General features: G+C 37.2%; 2 protein-coding genes across 14 annotated transcripts in view; one reads left to right on the forward strand and one right to left on the reverse strand.

Moving 5' to 3' along the window:
• The window catches only part of LHFPL6 (LHFPL tetraspan subfamily member 6), a 255,452-nt gene extending 244,988 nt beyond the window's left edge, over positions 1-10,464 (reverse strand). The window contains exons 1-2 of the mRNA XM_030882445.2: positions 10,338-10,464; positions 9,887-10,000 (exon numbers count right to left, since the gene is read on the reverse strand). The gene's annotated coding sequence lies outside the window, so the exon portion shown is untranslated. The remainder of the gene's footprint in view (positions 1-9,886; positions 10,001-10,337) is intronic.
• Positions 10,465-10,518: 54 nt separating this feature from the next.
• The window catches only part of COG6 (component of oligomeric golgi complex 6), a 279,679-nt gene continuing 267,220 nt past the window's right edge, over positions 10,519-22,977 (forward strand). For 8 of the 13 annotated variants that reach the window (XR_009559811.1, XR_009559812.2, XR_009559813.1 and 5 more), the window contains exons 1-4: positions 10,519-10,793; positions 12,692-12,835; positions 16,804-16,875; positions 18,169-18,227. Coding sequence is in view for 2 of the 13 variants with exons in the window: in XM_060288159.2 (XP_060144142.1) it covers positions 10,641-10,793; positions 12,692-12,835; positions 16,804-16,875; positions 18,169-18,227 (428 nt within the window). In the remaining 11 variants the exon portion in view is untranslated. The remainder of the gene's footprint in view (positions 10,794-12,691; positions 12,836-16,803; positions 16,876-18,168; positions 18,228-22,977) is intronic. The other 5 variants (XR_009559819.2, XR_009559820.2, XM_030882439.2 and 2 more) reach the window with 3 other exon arrangements.

The following is a 22,977-nucleotide window of genomic DNA, read 5'->3' on the forward strand; positions in this document are numbered from 1 at the left end:
GAGCGCAATGGGGTGCAAGATGATGTCAAAACTTTTATTTAGTTTTAATTTTTAATGTTAGAAATGAAAGAAATGATGCATTACTGAAATGCACTCTATGGGTTGACTCTAGTTCCCTCACCCTCCACATTTCAAGGTCATAGATCTCATGTCATGTACAGTCGGGGAGGCATCCTGAGGGAAGGGTGGGTGCTCCATAATGCCAGGATTGGGAGGGAGTCATCGTTTTTTGCTAGTTTTCAGTGTGTTGCTCACTGCAACAGGCTACCTTGCAATGAGTTTGCAGACGTGAGGGTCCAGTTTGGTGGATTATAGATTATGTCATTTAAGTTTAACTAAACATCCTCCAAAATGGCAAACAGCCTAAAAAGATGCCTTCAGAGAACCCACAGATTGAAGATAGTACTAATAATACAATCACAAATAAATTAAAATGTGGCAGAGCTGACATTCCTTATCCTCCAAGTATAAGATGTCCATCACCTACATTACAAGACAAAACCAAGGATAATCTAATGAGAGGTGATAAGAAATAGTATTAGAAAAAGTGACATTTGAAATATAGGTATAGACCCCATGTTATTTATGAGGAAACTTCTTATCAACGGTATAATAGTATTGTGCCTTTGCGAAATCCTGAGTTTTTTTTCCATGACAGCCCTTGAACGAGGTATTAAAATAAACTGAACTTGGAATGAGAGCAGCCACTTCAGTTGCTGTATCACAAAGTATTAACCAAAGTTTTAAAAAATAATGAAGCATATATATATATATATATACATACCATAAATATGAATAAATACATATAAAATCTTTTAAACTAAAATAATTAAGCAGACATATCTATAAATTGTATGCATATGTAAGTAAACATGTATATGAATAATAAAAATTTAGATTTAAAAAGTTCTTTGAACCTTAATAAAATAAAAATTATTCAAAATATATTTTCTCTTTATCTCAACCTTTTATGTTTTTGTGCCTGTTAAATAATGCAACGTATGCCCGTTTATGTCTCTAGCATGTTATTACAGTCATAACTTAAATATATAGTTATAAATATGTATGTATCTGTACACTGCACACTCTCAACATGTTTTAGCTGAAGGGGGGTGATACTTTTGAAAAGTTTGGGGATCGCTGCTTTACATTTGGAATAGGGATGCATTGAAGGTTTTGATCCAGGAAGTGATATATCAATACATGAAGACATATCAAGAACTGTATTTAAGAAAAAAATCTGGTACCAATGTACTATGAGACTATTTCACGGACCATAAAAGACTATTTTATAATGAACTGTGAAACAGAAAGAAGGGAAGTGGTTAATAAATTGTTGAGAAAATTCTGGTCTTGAATAGGGAGGTACCGATGGGACTAGGAAGGGGGAGCTAGAGGCATAGATACGAGAGTTCTGTGAAGGATTTCAATACACGATTCATTACCAGGGAAAGTGAGGGGCGTAGTGGAGATGAAGCAGAGATAACCCTGAGTTTCTCCTCTGGGTAAATGAATGAAGGGTGAGGACATTAATATTAACAGAAATGCTGTGTTTTCAGCTTGGTTTAGAACAGAATATATTTTCTACAATTTGGGTCATCGTTTATTCAAATACATCAGTCTATTCATTTATTCATATTAATTTTTCATTTATTCAACAAATACTTATCAAATTCCAACAACATTACAGAAACTGCATGAAGTGCCAAGTATTCAAAGATGAATGAGATGGTTTCTGGACTCAGGGAGCTCACAGATTAGCGCGAATAATATCATAAAAATGTGTCGATAATGACACAGAGTGTGAAAGTGCAGTGAGAGAACCACCTGGAGGGTGATTCAAGAGCACATGGAAGGGACAGCTGGCCTGACTCGGTACATTTTTGGAAGAGGAGGCTCCTGAGACTCTAAAAGAATGAGTAAGTGATAGTCAAGGGAGGAAGAAAGGAAATGCGTTCCGGGCAAAGGGATGGATGTGACGGCCAAAGCACAGCGCAGCGTAGGTGGGAAACTCAAGCAGAAAAAGAGTTCAACAGACATCAGGTTCCCTGTGACTGGTGGACTGCTTAATTCTGATAAGAGGCCATGGACTCATCTATTCTGGAAACAAAATCAGTAACAATCAATTAAAAGCCAAAAGCTGTCAGACCTATGCAGAACAGTGGCAGGTGGCGACCAAATCAAAAGAAGGGGAAACAGATGGTTTCTACGCTAAAGCTGCAGCACAGAAATTGGACAATGAAAATAGTACCTGTGGCCATTTAAACTGGAGACATTACTATCTGGCGATTACGTGTAGTATGTGTTAAGTAAGAGAGGCCAGCTGGCAACCCTGTAGATTCGGACCACAAGAATGAACAAGTAGACACAATGAGGCTTGTTATTGGAGAATACATGCATATGTATAAGGAAAGAGGGAATGGCCAGAAGAAACTCTGGAAAGTGCACGGATGTTTACACCTTAGTATTAAACTATGTATTTACATGTATGCGTACACGTGAGTGCCAGATGAAACTTGAGGCTGAAAGGAGATAGGAAGTGTGTGAAAAAATATATATGCTTTATTTATCTGATAATGTGGGACTGTTGTATGAAACTTGGGCAGGAATGGATTATTGCATAGTTCCACTGAGAGTGTGTGAAATAGCTCAGATAAATGTGGCAACTACGTGTTACTTTCTTGATTATATAATACCTCCTACACCCATCTTACTTCATCTAGTCCTCATTACTCAATAACCCAGGTAGTGTTATAGCATTTTGTACAGGAGGAGATTGAGAATTGGAGGCAAAATATGACTTGCCCGGGGGCATATAGTGGCAGAGTTGAGATTCAAACCAGGCTTTCTGACTCTGGAACCAGGGTACCAACCATTTTACCAGTGGTTTCAACATATCAGTAGCTTTCTGGAGAATTATCACTTGATAATTAAGGTTTTTGGGGTTTTTTAAAAATGTATAAAGATAGCTTTTGTGTGTAGAAACGAATTCTTACATCTGCATTCATTTTCACTAATAGTTCATACCTTACAATTTTGATTGTAAGTTGAAGATACAACTTAAATATTAAGTAAATCTACTTACAAACTTAGTGATTGTTAATTAATACTCAACTTGTTTCTAAATTTAAGATATTAAATTTCCCCAAGCATTTAAGTACAACTCATAAATTTAATTCATGTATTATTTTAAATATTTCATATTAAAGTCATGCAAGTTATGTTCCCCTAAATATTTAAGAATTTTTTTGTGATTGACTTAATTATCTAAAACTTTCAACTTAAATATTTCATATATCTGGTTTTCTAAAGTACTTCAAACAGATAAGCAGGTGGAATTACAAACCTAACACACAAAATATTCTTAAGTACATAAATGATACTTGAAAACCTAATAATAAAGATTTGATGATTCAGATTTATTTAAACTTATAAATGCTGTTAAAACTTATCAAATACTATTATACCTTTTAAAATTAAAATCACACACAAAAAATTTTCAAGTTGAAATTACAAGTTTAATATGTCAGATTTAAAAACAAGACAACCTATATTTTTCAGATGATTATATACACTGCTCAAATTTCCCATTTTCTTTTTCATTTATTTTCTGCAGTTGTGGTCACCTAGATTTGCCCTTAACATTCCAAACTGGTACAAAAATATTGATTCCAAGGATTTTATCATTATTTTCTCCATGCTTATTTTTACATATGCTTGGAGTTGCTAAGTCATTTTATCATCTCTTTACTCAAAAAATTTCAGGCTGTGGTTAGAGATTCTGGACAGAGACCTGGAACCTAGTGGCAATTTCCAGAATAATCTACCTGAGCTGCCTGTTAATATGCCAATCCTGTTTATCTAGAAATGGTTTCATCTGGCTACTTCTTAGCCATTTTATTTTTACACTAACTTCTGACACAACTCTTACTATAACCCCTGTCATAAATATAATTGTCTAATTTGGGTGCACAACATCTCATACTCACACTATCTCCCACCCCACTGAGTTGCAACTAATCTCTGTTTGCTGGAAGCTAATTAAAATCTGCATGACAGTCCCATCTACCCCCAGTGCTGGGGCTGTAACTAAACTCTTTATCTAGTTGGATTTTGCACCTTTTAAATATAGATTATTTCCTAATCTGTCTCACAGACCACAAATTTATAGTTATTATGTTGACCAGAATTACCTCTCCAGTACTGTGTGCTGTTGGGTTTGAAACCAAGCAGGACCCTGTAGGGCCTTCCCAGGCACAGACATCCTCATGTCCCCTGCCTCTTGTTTGTAAAAAGCTTTAGCCTCCTAGGCCTTTCCAGAGTTCCAAAGAGCAAATTTAATCAGAGAAGTGAAAAAAATGCAGAAACAAAGGAAAACAGTCAAACAAGACAATATCATAGTAGTTCACTCATAAAACAAAATCAAGAACCTTTAATTCTTCCTCAATGGCTATAGATAAAATCCTTAGTCATATCCTTGAGTCGTTTGACAGATACTAAAACCCCAACCAGATGGAAGAAGTTAACTGCATGCTGACCACCAGCACGTAGAGCCCAAACTGGTTGGAACCAGAAGGTTGACGACGGAGATTCCTGAAACATCACCCTGTTACCTTACCATCAACCAATCAGAGAATTCTGCACAAGCCGATCGTGCATCCTGGGACTCTGTCCCTCACAGTCTTTAAAAACCCTGCCCTGAAAGCCACTGGGGAGTTCTGGTCTTTTGAGCGTGAGCTTCACGTTTCCCTTGCTTTGTCCCACGCTTGGCACTTTGCAAGAAATGCTGCACTTTTCTTCACTACAACCTGGTGTTGGTAGATTGGCTTTGCTGTGCTTTGCCTGAGCGCACTCAAGTTTGGTTTGCGAACAGGTTGGAACCATAAAACATGGTGTCCTGACCAATGGATGGGCGTGTGGTCAAAGTTTACTCGCTTTAGGACTTCGAATGTTGAGCAAAAGCAGAAAAAAGAATTAGCAGCAGTGCCCTAAAAACCAACAAGTGGTTCCACTTACTGAGATCCTGAGTTGCTGCTGGTTCCCAGCTGGACCTTCAGCCTTCAGTTCTTTGAGCTGCCTTCACCTCCTTCCAGTAAATTACACTGTCTGTTACTTTGCAACCCCAAACTCCAACTGGTACAGGCAGCCAAGGGGAGGCTGCACAGATGAGAAAAAAAGGTGTACTTAGCAAAGAAAGCCGGCCCTTACCCAGGCTCCAGTCAGACCAGCCGCAGTTATTCATTCTGCAGATTTCATGTGCAGGTTTGAAATCATTTTATTGCTAAAGAGGTATGAAATCATTACATTCATGACTGCTAAGGTTTCAGTTATGAAACTTTAAAATTGGAGAATTTTAAGGACAAACTGAAGGATGAGAACTGCGGCAGAAAATACGCCTGAATCAAAAAAAGAAAACGAAAAATTTGAAGCAGCTTTCAAAATTCATGAGGTTTCAGAGAAAAGAGAGAAATCAGGAACTATCTCCATGTGAGAAGCCTCAATGCCTAAAAATCAAGGACTAGGCAGTAAAGCAGGTAACAGAAGATGCAAAGAAAAGGCGCAGGGAGTCGTGATTAAAAAGAGATAGGAAATGTGGGACCGATGCTTCAAAGTCCCTGAGAGAAATACACAGGAGAGACAGTACATGTTACTAGGACTTTCATGGAGAAATTGACATAACTAACAATGAAAGGTAAAAATTTCATACTCGATTTCTCAGCCTTTGTAGAAAACAGAGCATGGACATGTGCTTTAGGTTCAACTAAGCAGACACACAAATGTAGAAACAAAACCTGAGGACACAAAGAAATTGGCACTGCAGGGAATCAAGAGAAACTGACACAAAAAGCATAGATGGGGACAACTCCTCAGGAGGTGGTATAATTTTAAACAACAGTCTCCAGAGACAGCGCCGGCAGTTGTGCGGTGGAGGCATCCTAAACTTCAGGGTCAGTGGGTGAGGTGACCTTTCGGTCCAGGCTTCAGCAGTAATGACATTGGGGTCCACGATGAGCTGTTCTCTGGAGTGATCTTGATGACGGCAATGTGTCCCCAGCTTCCTTTTGTTTCCCCATGTTCTCTTCCAAGTGTGGTCCTTCATCCTTGCTATTAATTTTGAGACTTACCCCAAATCCTCTTGTCAAATAAATTTCTATTGAAGTCAGCCCCAGTCAGTTCCTATTCATTGCAATGAAGAACTCTAATTCCATTTTTAGTTTTTCAAGGAAACTCCATACTCTTCTCCATAGTGGCTGCACCAGTTTACATCCCACCAACAGTGCAGGAAGGTTCCCTTTTCTCCACACCCTCTCCAGCATTTACTGTTTGTAGGCTTTTTGATGATGGCCATCCTGACCAGTGTGAGGTGAAACCTCATTGTGGTTTTGATTTGCATTTCTCTAATAATTAGGGAAGTTGAGCATCTTTTCATGTGCCTGTTGGCCACCTGTATGTCTTTGGAGAAATGTCTGTTTAGGTCTTCTCCCCATATTTTGATTGTTTGTTTGTTTTGATATTTAGCTGTATGAGCTGTTTGTATATTTTGGATATTAAGCCCTTGTAGGTTGCATCATTTGCAAATATTTTCTCCCATTCCGTAGGTTGCCTTTTCGTTTTGTTCATGGTTTCCTTTGCTGTGCAAGAGCTTATAAGTTCGAGTAAGCCCCATTTGTTTATTTTTGCTTTTATTTCTTTTGTCTTGAGAGACTGATCTAAGAAAACGTTATGATTATGTCAGAGCATTTTTTGCCTATGTTCTCTTCTAGAAGTTTTATAGTTTCATGTCTTATATTTAAGTCTTTCAGTCATTTTGAGTTCATTTTTGTATGATACAGCAATCTCACTCCTGGTCATAGATCTGGAAAAGACGAAAACTCTAATTTGAAAAGATGCACGCACCTCAATGTTCATAGCAGCACTATTTACAATAGCCAAGACATGGAAGCAACCTAAGTGTCCATCAACAGATGAATGGATAGAGAAGATTTATACAATGGAATATAACTCAGCCATAAAAAGGAATGAAATAATGTCATTTGCAGCAACATGGATGGACCTAGAGATTATCATACTAAGTGAAGTAAGTCAGACAGAGAAAGACAAATATCATATAATGTCACTTATATGTGGAATCTGAAAAAAGATACGAATGGATTTATTTATAAACCAGAAATGGACTCACAGACATAGAAAACAAACTTACGGTTATCAAAGGGGAAGAAGGGGAGGAATAAATGAGGAGCTTGGGATAACAGATACTACTATATGCAAAATAGATAAACGACAAGGTCCTACTGTATAGCACAGGGAACTATATTCAATACCTTGAAATAACCTATAATAGAAAAGAATCTGAAAAATAATTTATATATATACATATATATAACTGAATCACTTTGCTGTACAGCAGAAACTAACACAACATTGTAAATCAACTACACTTCAAAAGAAAAAAACTCTAACTTATAAAGCTGTAAAACTTTATTTCGGGACTTCCCTGGTGGTGCAGTGGTTGGGAGTCTGCCTGCCAATGCAGGGGACACAGGTTCAATCCCTGGTCCGGGAAGATCCCACATGCTGCGGAGCAGCTAAACCCGTGTGCCACAACTACTGAGCCTGTCCTCTAGAGCCCGTGAGCCATAACTACTGAGCCTGTGCTCTAGAGCCCGTGCTCTGCAACAAGAGAAGCCACCACAACGAGAAGCCCACACACCACAACGAAGAGTAGCCCACAGTCGCCGCAACTAGAGAAAAGCCCGTGCGCAGCAATGAAGACCCAACACAGCCAAAATTAATAAAATTAAAAAAACACAAACACTTCATTTCAATACTTTTCATTCAGTAAGCCTTTAATCAGCACATATATTGTGTACGATATTGTGCTGGAAACCAGGAGGGCAAAGTCCCCATCATCCAGGTACTTAGAGTCTAGTGGAGGAACACAAAACTTAAGTAAATTTAAAAATAATTGTATGACACAAGTTATTAGAGGTGTTGTATTATATTAAGTGCTATGGAATTTGCATGACATATCAATTCATTCTGCCCAAGGCCAGATGGGGAGCTATGTGAAGGTACAGAGAAGAAGTGATATTTGAGTGGAGCCAGAAGGATAAATAGGATTTCACCAGTTTCACAGGAGCACACATTCCTGGAAGAGTGAGTTGTATGAGCCAATGTATGGGGACTTAAAAGTTTGGGATGTGTTTGTGGCCCCAAAAATACAGGTGGCTTGAGTGTTGTAATCACAAACAAGTACCTAGAAATAAAACTACAGTGGTACTCTGAGATCCGATTATGAAGGGTGTGTGTACACTATACTAAAACGTTATTTACTTCAGTAACTGCCATTATGGTTTTTAAAGCGAAAAAGTAATAGGACCAAATCTGTTTTCGAGAAATAGTGCTGGTGTCAGTGCAAAGGTAGTAAGAACAGTGTCAAGGCAACACTGACACAGAATACATTTGAAAGTTTGGCTGCAAAAGTTTTTGCCTACATTCCAAGTGAGAGGTGTACACAACTCAAAATGAAAACTGAGGAAGCAGTAGTAGAATTTGAAAATTACTGTCAACTTAGCTGGTAACTAACGATGAGATGTGAGGTAGCCTTATGTCCTCCGAAAGACTTCTGTAGCCTTGGATTACTCATCATAAACAGAATACTAATGACATGATAAAATGGTAATGATCCCTATGTTGCAGGGTAGTTATGCAGATAACAATAGTGTATTAAAAGGATCCAGCATTGAGCCTGATTCTCAATAAATTTGGACACTAAATAATAGAAACTATTGTTTTTAATACAGAGAAGAATGTAGAGGACTGAGCATTCTATTTTATTCTGTGATTCACCAGACGTGGCTTTAATAAATGCCATATTATACTTTGATGAAGTCACAGTGACCAAAATGATGTGACTTCCACTTATTTCAGAAGCCAAAGAGCAGGAAAGCTTTAATAACTAACCAAAGGGGAAGAGGGGGAAATTGAAGTGGCCCTCCTTTCAACTGATACTTGGAAGGTAAGTATGTCCACGTTTTACACTTCAGCATGGTTCTTCTGTGGTTATATAAAAATGCTTTCCCACATGCTGCGGAGCAACTAAGCCTGTGCGCCGCAACTACTGAGCCTGCGCTCTAGAGCCTTCGAGCCACAACTACTGAGCCCACATGCTACAACTACTGAAGCCCACGCACCTAGAGCCCATGCTCCACAGCAAAGAGAAGCCACCACAATGAGAAGCCCACGCACCGCAACGAAGAGTAGCCCCCACTTGCCACAACTAGAGAAAGCCACGTGAAGAAACGAAGACCCAACGCAGCCAAAAACAAATAAATAAATTTATTAAAAAAATGCTTTGTTATATAAAAATGCTTTACTCTTTTACATGCATGTATTTGCTCTCCCATTAAATTAAAATATTTAGGTCGGAGCCTGTCTCTAATACTTTCAGTGTCTACTATATTAAGGAAGTTCAATATACATAAATATCTTTTACATTTTCAATAAAAGAAAACCTTTATCTTCAATAAAAATTGTTATATATAAATATTACATATACACATATATATATATAAAACCTAGGTCTCTAATGAGGCTTACCTGAATATTTATTTTAACTGTTGGAAAATACTGATTTGAACTATTGAAAAGTATTGATTTCAAGCCCTTAACTTAGTATTTATAATTAGCCTTATAAAAGAATGATAGATGAACATTAAAAAATATATAAATTGCTTTAAATATATTTAAATTTTGCAATAATTTCCCTGTCTTCATCCTACTATATCATCCTAATTTTCAAATTATTTTGTTTCCTTTTTTTTTTACAATTGCAAATTCAGAGAAGTACAAATAAACACAGAAAAGTAGGCCATAATTACCTTACCTTAATAACCGCTGTTGACATACTAAGTAACCCACGGGGAAGATTAGAAAATTCAGTCCGTTTGGAAAGGTGCAAAATGAAAATTGGAAGCCTCTCTTCCAAAGGAATGTCATCCTGAAAAAAAAAAAGCCTAAATTTACACGTACCTCTATTTCACACACACACCACACACACACCACACAAGTGATCACACTATACACACTGTAACTCGCCTTGCTTTTTCACATACTATATTTTGGAATTCTTTCCACATCTGCATTTAAATCTCCTTCATAGCAGGAAACAGTTACAAAGTATTCTAAAGCGAATTTAACTAGAGTTAGCTTCTACTGAACACAGTTGCCCAGGCACAGGCCTCAGTGTATTTTACTTAAGTCTAGCTCAGACTTTCACAGATTCAGGACCCCGAAGTGCCTTTAATCCCATAAACCGTAATTCCCAAACTCCAAACCTGATTTGAATTTCAGTCCACTTTGCAAAATCTCGCGTTACTCTCCTCTCACCCGGCGGGTCTTGCTCCGCCTCCCCCAACTTCTCTACCCTCCCAGCAGCTGTTACCACTCCTAGCAGCCTGGCGGCACAGGAGTGGGCGAAGCAGAGCCTTCCGAGGGCGCATGCGCGGCAGACGCGCGCCTGCGCGGCAGACGCGCGTCTGCGCGCTACGGGGCTGCCGGCGCGCTACTGGGCTGCCGGCGCGTCAGTGCTCTGGGCTAAGGTAGCTGGGGCCGAGTTGGGGGGCGGGACGTGCGGCGCTATGGCCGAGGGCAGCGGGGAAGTAGTAGCAGTGCCCGCCACCGGGGCTGCCAACGGCCTCAACAATGGGGCCGGCGGGCCCTCGGCGCAGACTAACAACCCGCTATCGCGGAAACTGCGTAAGATCCTGGACACACGGCTGGACAACGACAAGGTGAGCGGGACTGGCGGGGTCGAGGGTGCTGCGTCGTCCGCGGGTCGGACCCGGGCTGGGGGCGGTATCTGTCCGGCGCCCTCGGGCTCGTCCCTGTCCCCGCCGCGGAGGGGACCCCAGGCCCGCGGGACCCGCTGCGCTGCCGTGTGGGGCAGGTGAGAAAGGGGAGGCCGAGGAGCCCCTGGAAGAGCAAAGAGGTTTCCTGGGTGTTGCCCCATATTTAATTAAAACTGTTCTTCGAAGACTCTGGATAGGGAAGGCAAACGGTGAAGTCCCCTGCCCCCGCAGGTGTCGGGGGTCTGAGCAGGGAGGGGAGAGGAGAGCCCCAGGCAGGAGAAGAAAAATGCAAAAGAGCAAACTACAAAATAAGACAGCGCGAATGGTGAGCTTAGGGGGAACAGGAGATCAGGGCTAAGCATCCTTGATCCTTTCCATTGACAGGTGAAAACAATTAAAATAATTTGCAGCGTGAAAGGGCTACCACCTGCTCATGGCTACTAGTTTTTGTTGTGAGCTAAGCACTGTCTATGATGTATGGGCTCATGCTGTATTTCTTTACAAGATAGTTTATCTTGTAAACTATCTTGTATTTCTTTACAGGATAGTTTATCCTCTCCCAAGTACCTCCTGAAACTTAGATTGGACTTTCCACCTTCCGTGGTAGCAGATTATCTCTTCTGTATCACTGAGTCGCTAGGTATATTGGTCATGCCATGGTGGCATAAAGAAAAAAGAATGTGTATAAGTGAGAGTTTTATAGATAAGTTTCTATCTAAAATTTTTAGATAAGTTTCATAGATAAATTTTTATTTTTTATACGTATTTTAGACTATGTTTAAGTGAGAGTTTTACAGATACATTTTTATAGATAAAAATAGGATTTTTAATCTATAGATACAGAATTTTTATCTATAAATTTTATTTTTATAGATAAATTTTTAGGTAACTGACAGTAAGCTGTCAATAAGAATTGGTGTGTAAAAAATAGCGTTATACTATAATGAGTAAGAAAGATTGGCTCTGGGACCACCACTTATTAGATATAACCACCAAATTGGTGCATTATGGTTTCAATAAGTCCCTTAACTTCTGTGAGCTTATGTTAAGTTTCTAAATTGGGAATACTGCCAGTAACCTCCTCAGGGTTGTTGTGCAGGTTCAATGAGAGAATCCAGGTGAAATGCTTAGCACAGTGCCGCAGCAGTTATTTCTTGTTAAATGTTAATTCATTTTTTAAAAATTTATTTATTTTTGGCTGCATTGGGTCTTCGTTGCTGCGTGCTGGCTTTCTCTAGTTTCGGCGACGGGGGGCTACTCTTGTGCGCGGGCTTCTCATTGCGGTGGCTTCTCTTGTTGCGGAGCACGTGCTCTAGGCGTGCGGGCTTCAGTAGTTGTGGCGCACGGGCTCAGTAGTTGTGGCTCGCGGGCTCTAGAGTACAGACTTATTAGTAGTTGTGGCGCATAGACTCAATTGCTCCGCGGCATGTGGGATCTTCCCGGACCAGGGTTCAAACCCATGTCCCCTGCATTGGCAGGCAGATTCTTAACCACTGCGCTGCCAGGGAAGTCCCAAGAATTTCCACTTTTTTTCAATGGCTATATCATAATGTCTTTAAACCAATCCTTTTTAGATGGACATTACGGTTTTTTCTAATCTTTGCAGTTCCAAACAATTCTGCATTGAATAACGTATATATGTCACAATACACAAGTAAGTATGTCCTTATTGTGTCTCAGAAATAAGTTTACTGTTCAGTAATGTGAAGGTCATCCAATATATTTTGGATTGTGTAATGGAAACAAATTATTTGGAAATGATTTCATTAAATTTTTGCTTGAGATTAGAAAAACATTTGAAAATCGGTCCCAATAATGTTCTTTTATTATCAATTATGTAGGAGATGTTGGAAGCTCTCAAGGCACTCTCAACCTTTTTTGTTGAAAATAGTTTGCGCACTCGAAGAAATTTACGTGGAGATATTGAACGCAGAAGTTTAGCCATCAATGAAGAGTTTGTAAGCATTTTCAAGGAAGTGAAGGAAGTATGTAAACTTTTCATTTACCATTTATTGAGAGCTTACTATATGCCTGGCTCTGTGCTGAGCTTCTCTATGGATAGAGTTGATATGTTTGCAACTCGTGTACCGTGCTCAAATAGAAATTTAGCTACTTACTCCAGCAGCTTCTAGGTCTTTCTCTGGATTAGTGTGATTTCTAAATCTCTAACCTCCACTAGTGCTGCTTTTTGGAAAGTTGTAACATATGTTCCAGGATGTTCTTTTAGGAATCTTCGCTTTTGAAACAAACAGACAAACAAACAAACAAAAAATAGCACTTCTCTGAGTGGTTTTCCAGTAGAAATAGTCCCTCACTGAATAAACCTCCCTTAGATAACCACTTCTCCGCTGGAGATGAATTAGGATTGAGTTACTTTACTGCATCCTAAATTATGAAATTTTCAGATTAATTAAGATCAATGACTTCAGTTAATAAATAATGTTTCATTACACTTGAGTGAGCAGTCTACTCACCATAGGGTGAAAATGAATTTTATTTATTATGTTATATTTTATTTATGTATTATATAATACATATTAATTCGTTAATTATGTTAATATTACTGAGTGATATTACATAGTTAATAGTTCTGTGTGAGTTGTATGAAAGTGTCATACATGGTTCTAGTGAGACAGATTATTTTTAACAGTGTAGTAGGATTTCATTGGCTGAAGGCTAATAATCTGGAAGATTAAAAGGGAAGTTTGGTAGTGTTCATAAAAATAGGGAGCGATAGTAGTGATGAGCACATCTAAACTGTACTCTCTAAACACCATTTCCCTCTGGAAGGAGGTACCAAGTGAGGAGGCTGTATAAGACTACTGGGAAGTGTCAAAAGGACTCTGGAGCTATAACTTAAGAGGTTTCCACTGGCCAAATATAGGATGATTTGAGCATCAGTAGGAATGACTGCAGTGGACTGAAACACAGCAAGCATATTTAAATCCATGAGTTCATAATGATACTAAAAACCAACAGAACCCTCACTGCTTATCTTAGGTGGATATGAGGGAACCAACTTATCGTTTTGAAAACAGCTAAATAAAAGGAAAGAGTCAAGCATTTATCCTGTCTTTGGTACCAACTATATACAATTGTTGAGGCAAGGCTTCCCTTTATAGTAATATTCCACTTACTAAATGAAGAAATGATAGAAGAGTTTGTAACCACTGTTTAAAGGATCTAGCTCAGGGTTTCTGAGTCTTGGCACTATTGACATTTGGGGCCAGATAGTTGTTGAGGGTTGTCTTCTGCTTTGTAGGATGTTTGGCAGCATCCCTGGCCTCTGTCCACTATATACCAGGAGCACCACCTTTCCTCAAGTTGTTCCAGCCAAAAATGTTTCCAAACATTGCCAGATGCCTCCTTGGGGGACAAATTTGCCCAAGTTGAAACCACTGATCATCAGTAACTGCTTATCTCACAAAAAGAAACAGTCATATATGTGACTCCTAACAAAGGTATACAACATCACCTGTGAAGAATTCTTGCAAGAAAATTGGACCAGAATATAATCAAGCTTCTAGATCTAATTGCAAGTTTATAGGAAATATTGGGGACAGAGGAGTATGTTAACAGTATGAAGAAGCAGTCAGCAAGTCTGGTGTGCTGGGAACTGTGCAGGCAAATGAACTGGTTTCTTCAACAAATAAATTGTAAGAGAAAGACAATTTATTTAAAGAAATAAAGGAAATATCAACCAGTTGATGTTTGTGAATCTCATTTGGTTCCTGACTTGAACACATTATTAAAAAATCTGAAACAACTGGGAAAATTTGAACACTGAATAGAAATTTCATATTAAGGGATTATTGTTGAATGTTTAGATGGGTAAATGGCATTTTTTTTTTTAGTTCTCTTAGAAGTGCATACCGATATGTTTATGGATGAAATGATATGCTATCTAGAATTCAAAATAATTCAGCTTGGGGAGGGAGAAAGTGGATGGGAAGAGAGTTAGAAAGTGGGTACAGAGATAGATCACACAAGAGTGGTCATGAGTTGCTAATTGTTAAAGCCGTGTGTTGTGTACATAGGCATTCACATTATCTCAACTTTTAGATAATTTTGAAATTTTTCCATAATAAAAGGTTTCTTTAAAGGTTATCATACTGCAATTGTATTTAACAACCTGTAATTTTATTTAATCGGGAATAAAAGGCAGTTTGAGTTCAAATGAAGACTTTACATACAAGCAATGTAAAGGTTCTTGAATTACAATTTAGCAAATCTCTGCATTTAAGTCATATATTAAGAGATGTAATTTCTATTATTTTACAAATCAGATTCATTCAGTGTACTATAGTGGCTAAAGTAAATATTAGGAGTAGTTATTCTTGACCTTGTTGGCTGATAATGTCATAGTGCTAGTCTTACAGTGAGATTTAAGGAAATAGATTAATTTGCCTATTAGTACCTATTTGCTATTGCTGACATTAATTGCTATTTTGAAATCATTCTTTTATTGTTTAAAGCAGTTTAGCACTTAAATAATTTGATTTACATCCTATTAATGGTAAGATACAGAGAGTAACATTTGAAAATGTCTGGTGCTATGATTTTTATAATTCAAAGTACTTTATATAGAGAAAGGAAAAAATTTAATTCTGGAACTAGGATGTATGCTCATATTCTTGTAAGTGATTTCCTAACTCTGGTTCATCCTTACATTTTGTTCGTAGTCCTGCTTGGTTGCTTTCTTATCTCTTGCCCTATGATTGGCCCATCCCTTCATAAAACTGTCATGTTTTTATTTGAAGGTTTGGGCCTTGTGTTGAAAGAGACCATAATAAGACCCTGTCTACCACTGAAACTTTCTCTCCTTGCATATCTTTCTGTTGTGTTACACTGAATTGAATTGGGAAAAAGAAGATAATAGTGCAGTATGAAGTTAAATAGAATTCTGTAATATCATTTTTTCATATTAAGAGATTGGTTCAGTAAAGATTGTAGAGAATGATTTAGTAAAGAGTTTGGAACCTGGGAGGCCTGTTGGAAGACCGTTTTTTATCAGTCCATACAGGAGAAAGCAATTGAACTGAACTCAAGTAGTAGTTGTTTGGGTTGTAAAAAAAAGAAATGGGTAAGATGTACATAATAAGGGCTATAAATGATAGACCTTAGTGACCAGCTAAATTCTTGCATATGTGGAGGGGGCTGGAGGTGGGAGTATATAGGGAAAGAATGTTACTGGGAGACTTACCAGATTTTTGGCATGATCTAATATGTGATTACTTTCAACCATATAGGAGGAGGCACTGTTGTTAGTTTATTGGGTTTTCAAATTTTCTTGTTTTTTATTAATTAAAAGTTATAAATAATTCATTATAGAAAAGATAAATAATAAATTCAGAAATAGAAGGAACTAGCGATATTACTTATGATTCTACTGCACAGAAATAACCCGTCAGTATTTTATTGTATAACCCTTCATAGAGTCTTCCCTGTGTTCTTCTGCACACATATATATGTATTGCTTTATAAGCCTTTTTTTAGCTTTATATAGACATCTTTCCATGCTAATTTACATACACACACACACAGATATTATCGTTGTTAATGTATGCACGGGTTTCCATTGTATGGTTGGAAACATTTCACATTATCCATTTGTTTTAGGCAACTCTGTTGATCATCTCTTACATATATTGCACACTTATCTGATTAATTTCTTAGGATAAATTCTTAGTGTGAGAATTTCTGAATAAACAGGTATTCATATTCTTAAAGCATTTGCCATTTTCCTATTGTCAGACCCTCTAAAAAGAATATACTTGGTTTTTTTTTAACATCTTTTCTTATACTAGATATTATTCTTTTTAATCGTTTTCAGTCTTAAATATGGGATCTTTTGTCATGCTTTGGCAAGAAAGGGACAAAAATAAGGATTTGGCTAAGAGGAGAAATTTCTTTAACTATATATACTGCTTGATGTTACTTTTTTTCTTTTCAGGAACTTGAAAGCATACATGAAGATGTTCAGGCAATGAACAGCTGTTGTCAAGATATGACATGTCGCCTACAGGTACTGTATAATGTCTGGATTTTAGCCTAGTTCCTGATAAGCTTTCAGAAATTGCTAGATAGGTCTACAAAATGTGTGGATATCTGATACATCATGCCCTGTAGGATGTTTGAATATAAATATTATGCTTATTTTTTTAACTATAAATGTCTTTGTGCCTCTTTGGTGATGGTTTACTAATATTGCACAGTTAACTCCAGAAGCCTTTATATTTTGATCTTGCCAGTATAGAGATAACTGTGGAATTTTGATAAACTTTTCAATCCCATAATGTTCAACAAATGCAGCAGAAATAAATTCCTTAGTGGAAAGCCTTAGGAATGATTTCAAACTAATGCTATGCCCAGTAAAGACCCAGCTTAATTATGATTTATGTTCAGCCTAAAAATATCTCAGGAAAATGTATGTAAGTTTAGGTCTGTTTATTAAAGCAGTTCCCAACCTCTAGTTTGGCTGTAGAGTTAACATTGACCTACATACTTCTGACTCATTTAATGCCCTGTGTTTCTACCTGCCTCACAACCACTGACTTGTTTCTCTTCTCATTAGTAACTGCCTTAGTTTTGTAGTGTTCCCCAGTTCAGGTCTTTGAGAGAGAATCTCACTGGTTACACTTGTGATTTGTTTCAATTCACTTTATAAATATTTTCCTAATCCTTGAAATACCTTTTCATCAAGTTTTCACTCCTGATCCTTTCAGCTCTGGTTTGGGAGAGAGAGGATTGTTTAGTATGACTTGGCCAGGAACAGCCCTCTGTCCTTTAGATGGGGCTATCTTTAATGTTCTCCAAAATCCTATATGAGGGTTTTCTTTTTTGTATATCCCAACTCTCAAATTTTTATCTCCATCTTGGGTATTTCTGTTGAGTTCCACAGCAGCGTATCAGTGACTTAACTTACAGCTTCATTCGGAGGTTTCCTGGTACCTCAACTCAGCAAGTCTATAGCCGAAGTCCTCTTCTTCATCCTTACCTGGCTCTGGCAGTGCTTCTGTTCCACTAAGAAGCATCAGGAACTATTAAATTCCTTAATAAACATCGTTGTGATACCTTTTTCTTTCTTGTAAGCCTTAGCATTCTGTGTGTATTGAGAATTCTGAGTGAGTTCTTCTTATTAAACGTAGTGTATGAGCCTTGAAACATCTATTTCAGGTACTTGGGCCTTTTTTAAACTTTTGAGTTCTGGAGTGTGATCTCGTTTCCTATAGTCTGAACTCCAGTAAGTGGCAGTATTAGTTTTCTGAAGTTGAAAAAAGTTGAAATGTACTGATAATAGGTATGTTTATAATTTTAGGCAGCAAAGGAACAGACTCAAGATTTAATAATAAAAACCACTAAGCTTCAAGCTGAAAGGTAAGTTTTTCTTTACATAATCAACTCTTCATTAATTTGGAGATAACTGGGAAAGAAAATTATAGATAACTTCAAAGTTAAAACAATAATCAAAAACGTGACTCAAAAATGATACAAAGTATGAGGTTCTAAGCTGTTATCCAAGAGTAAAATAAACATAAAACAATAGTTTAGGAACATTGATAATTGGGATGATTGAGAGATTATCCCTCTTTGGAAGTGATGATGCATTGTTTGTTTGCCATAGAATTAAAAAATGACTGCTTTTTAAAATGTGGATTTTTCAAATTTTTAGTAATTTTATTATCTTTTTCTCACAATTGTCTTTTATTTTTTACTTCTGATTATGCATCTTGCTACAGTCAAGTTACAGAACCGTTCCATCACCACACAGGTCTCTCCCATTGGTGCATGGACCACAATGAGAAAAGTTGCAGCCTCAGCTGATGTGAAGAGGTGGTTGGCTCTACAGAGCAGCCAACTCTAAGGAAAGGCAGGTGCTGGATTTCTGTACTCAGAACGAAGCATGCACCTTGAGCATCGAATGAGAATGTTTTTAGTATCAAAACTAATCTTTTGAAAGAAAAGTTTCCTAGAAAAGAAATTTGCAGTTAGAGACCCACACATAAATTTTTCTGTTACGTTATTGTTGGCTGACTATAAAAACATATATGGATTCAACTGAAAATTGTGACTAAAAAATAAAACTAAGAGTAACAGATCACCAATCCTGTATACAAAGTTTGTGGTCTGAGTTTCTGGTCTGAGTTAAATCTTTCTCTTGCCATCTTTACTGTAGTGTGTAGTACAGTCTCGTAACTAATGATTGGTTTGATTGACTCTCTTTCCTACTGAACTGTGAGCTCCTTGAGAACGATGACAGTTTCTTAGTCTCTTTTTGTGTCTCCAATGCGTAACACATTGTAGATTCAATAAATAATTTTGAGTGAATGAATATGAAATATAGCTATTCCAGTGTCAGGAAAGGAACATAAAATAAAAAATGAAAAATAAGCATTTTATTGGAGCTTGTAACGTGTGGGACTGGTTAATGTCTGCAGGAGGCAATATTAGAATATTGTCCTTCTGTTCATATGTTGTCAAAACTATTTAAGCAAGGTTGTTTATGTTTATTATTTTAGTAAGCCTATGAAAAAAGTGTTTTGGCCTGGCATGTTTCTGGGAAGCAAACATTTATGACATTCTAGTATCCCAAGAGCTATGGATTTGATGTGCCAAATGAACATTTGTGTGAATGTATTTTAAGAAAATTACATAGCAGAAATCATAACAGATTCCTGGGTGCTGGCAGAGTTGTTTTTCCATTTTAAAAAATTACCTTTTCCTTTTTAACGAGAAACTTAGACAAGCATTTGGCTTTAGAAATAGAAATTCTATGGGCTTATTTGGATAACATGATATTCTTATTCAGACAAATTTATAAATGATATGAATATTTTTTCCAACTGAGTTAGAAGGAGGTCATTTTGACAGCTGTTGCTCTATAGGTAAAGTTTGGTGTAGAATTGTCTCCACAGAACTGCAGTTTAACATTTGCCCTTAATGTTTAATTGACAGTCAGAAGATGGGTTTCATTGATGATTAGGAAAGGCTATGTCCAGATGAACATACCTCCATATTTTTGAATACCACCGAAATCACTATTTATTATGTATTTTTTTGTCTCATGGAAAGGCCTACCAGCCAAATTTCTGTCTGGACTCAGAAAAACATAGCCTCTGGCTTATGTTTGTTTATTTTTGAGGTGTAGTATGTTAGTGGAAAGAATGTAGACCTTGAAAACCTGAATTCTAATACAAATCTTGGGTGAGAGGTCATTAGATTTTTAATCTTTAATGAGTTATTTCTTAACCTCCCTCAGTCTCAGTTATCACATCTGAAAAAAGGAATAATAAACTATGTCACAGGGTATAGTCTGCTGAACACACTGTCTGACATACCTCAAGGAACGTTACCCTCCGTATTTCTCCCCCCTTATTAGACAAAGTTGTGTAGCACATCTTGTTTCTACATTGGCTTTGGTGGCTGGAAGTTTAGACTGTTCTGCACTTAATTGTGATAGCTTTCCTCAGCTATGTTATTTAAGTTCTCATTCTTTCTCTTTCTTTTTCTTTTTTTTATTTTTTAATTTTATTTATTTTTGGCTGCGTTGGGTCTTCGTTCCTGGGCGCAGGCTTTCTCTAGTTGGGGCAAGCAGGAGCTCCTCTTAGTTGCAGTGCACGGGCTTCTCGTTGCAGTGCCTTCTCTTGTTGTGGAGCACAGGCTGTAGGCACACAGGCTTCAGTAGTTGCAGCACACGAGCTCAGTAGTTGTGGCACACGGGCCCTAGAGCATGTGGGCTTCAGTAGTTGCAGCGTGTGGGCCCAGGGCATGTGGGCTTCAGTAATGTGGCTTGCGGGCTCTAGAGCACAGGCTCAGTAGTTGTGGTGCATGGGCTTAGTTGCTCCGCGGCATGTGGGATCTTCCCGGACCAGGGCTCGAACCTGTGTCCCCTGCATTGGCAGGTGGATTCTTAACCACTGCGCCACCAGGGAAGTCCCTCTCTCTCTCTTACTATTTTATTTTTTAATGGTTTTGTAATTTTAATTATTTGTTATAAACTATTTTAATTTAGGTTTTGAAGTTGGTAACACATAAAAATATAAAAAGGATTTATTTTGCACAAATATACATGTAAAAATATAGAGCGTATGTGATACATATTCTTTCATTGCCTGGTAAAAAGTTAGGAGAAGGCAGGGGAGCATCACATCTTTCTTCTTTCTTCTCCTTTATGTATGTAAGACTTAAAGAAGAAAATTACAATCAGGTATAGTTTCACCACCCAGACATAGCCACTGTTAACAGTTCGGTGTATCTTCTCCCAGAGTTAGTATGTGTGCATAGTTACATTTTACTTCATTCACGTAAAATTTCATGTTCATTTTCCTGTATCTTTTATTTTTAAAAAACATGTTTTTTAATGTGGCATTGTATTTTTTCTTGTGAATGAACAAGCATTTTTAAATTATCAGATATTGTTTCCATTATTAAACATAATGGTTTGGTAAGTGTTTTTAAATCATTTTGTGCATTTCAGATTATTTTCTTAGGATAAATTCCTAGAATTTAATTGTAATTAAAGAATCAAATGGTAAAAATTTTAAAAAGTATCTTCATATATATTGCCTAAATTTCTCTCCGGAAAGGCTATGCCAATTTCCAGCTTCATCAGCAATATATGAGAATGTCTATTTTATTAAACCCTGTAGACACTAGATGTTGTCATTAAATACAGCAATTTTATAGATGAAAAATGGTATCACACTATTTTAATTTACATTTAATCGAATATTGGTAGATCAACCTTGTTTTCATTTTGTTTTGCCGTGTATATTTCTTTGCTTTTTTTTGTTTTGATCTATATCTTATGCCTCCCCACCCACCCCTTTTTTTTTGCTAGCTTTTTTCAATTATTTTGAAATTATTTGGTGGAGATGAGTTTAGAAGTTAGAGTTAAAATATGACAGGGGTATATTTTCAGGAAAAAAAATACCACAAGATTCATAAATCATGTTCTGGGATGGTTTAAAAGAATCATTATAAAAATGAAATAATCTGTTTATTTTATATACTCAGGCAGTATGTGAATACATGTCCTGAAAATTCCTGTGTATGTGTAAAGTTTCTTTCTAAAAGTACATGGGGGTTGCTGTACGTATTTTTCTGTGACTTGTTTTTTGTACCTATAAGTGCCTTATAATTTTGTGTGAATACATATAGCTCGACCTCATTTTTTATTTGCTGCATATTATTCCACAGTATGCATTTGCCATATTCACTTATGTTTTATATAACTTACATCATATACAGCGATTACATGAATACACATCAAATACTCTTAGAAGTTTTAATTTACAATAAACATTTATGTTTTATTTTAGCATTAATTTCATATACTTTTAATTTAGATACTAAAAGCCCTCCAAAAGTTACCATATTTCATTTGTATTGTACAGTAGGGCAGGGTCTGCCTCATGTGTACCATTTGTCACCTCAGACCCTAGCTCAGGGCCTTTACACCTTGGAGATCCCTGTTCATGCTACTTGATTGTACAAATACTCCTCAATTTCGTCAAGAATGGTTGTGAAATTTTACCTGGGAAGACTATATATGGTAAAACTAAAGAGTAATGTGATTTAAATAATATCTTGAATTTACAGTTGATCCTTGAGCAATACGGGTTTGAACTGCACAGGTCCACTTATATGTGGGTTGTTTTTTCAGTTAATACGTACTGCAGTCCTACACAGTCCATGGTGGGTTCACTCCTCTGGTGCAGAGGGCTGGCTGTAAAGTTGAATCTGGCTGGTGCAGATTTTCCATTGCACAGGGCAGGGGGTTGGGGGCTGGGGTCGGCGTCCCTGACCCCCATGTTGTTCAAGGGTCAACTGTACTAGATTTAGTTAAAACAAAATGAACCAATAAAGCGATGAATTTTCCGTTGTGCGTGATAAATTGACTATAAAGATCCAAAAGAAACTCTCAAAACATTTTCATTGAAATGGTTAATTTGTATAGTCTCAAGGAATTTTATGAAGTGTTAAAATTGCTTTAAATCCTGTATGATAACAATTTGAGCTTTATCTAAATATATAAAACAAAACCTGTTTAGGTAACTTTTAGATATCAGTATCAGTATTAATACGATGATTAAGGACATAAGCTATTTAAATCTATAAATTTAAT

The sequence above is a fragment of the Globicephala melas genome, chromosome 18, assembly GCF_963455315.2.
Source record: "Globicephala melas chromosome 18, mGloMel1.2, whole genome shotgun sequence".
Taxonomy (NCBI): Eukaryota; Metazoa; Chordata; class Mammalia; order Artiodactyla; family Delphinidae; genus Globicephala; species Globicephala melas.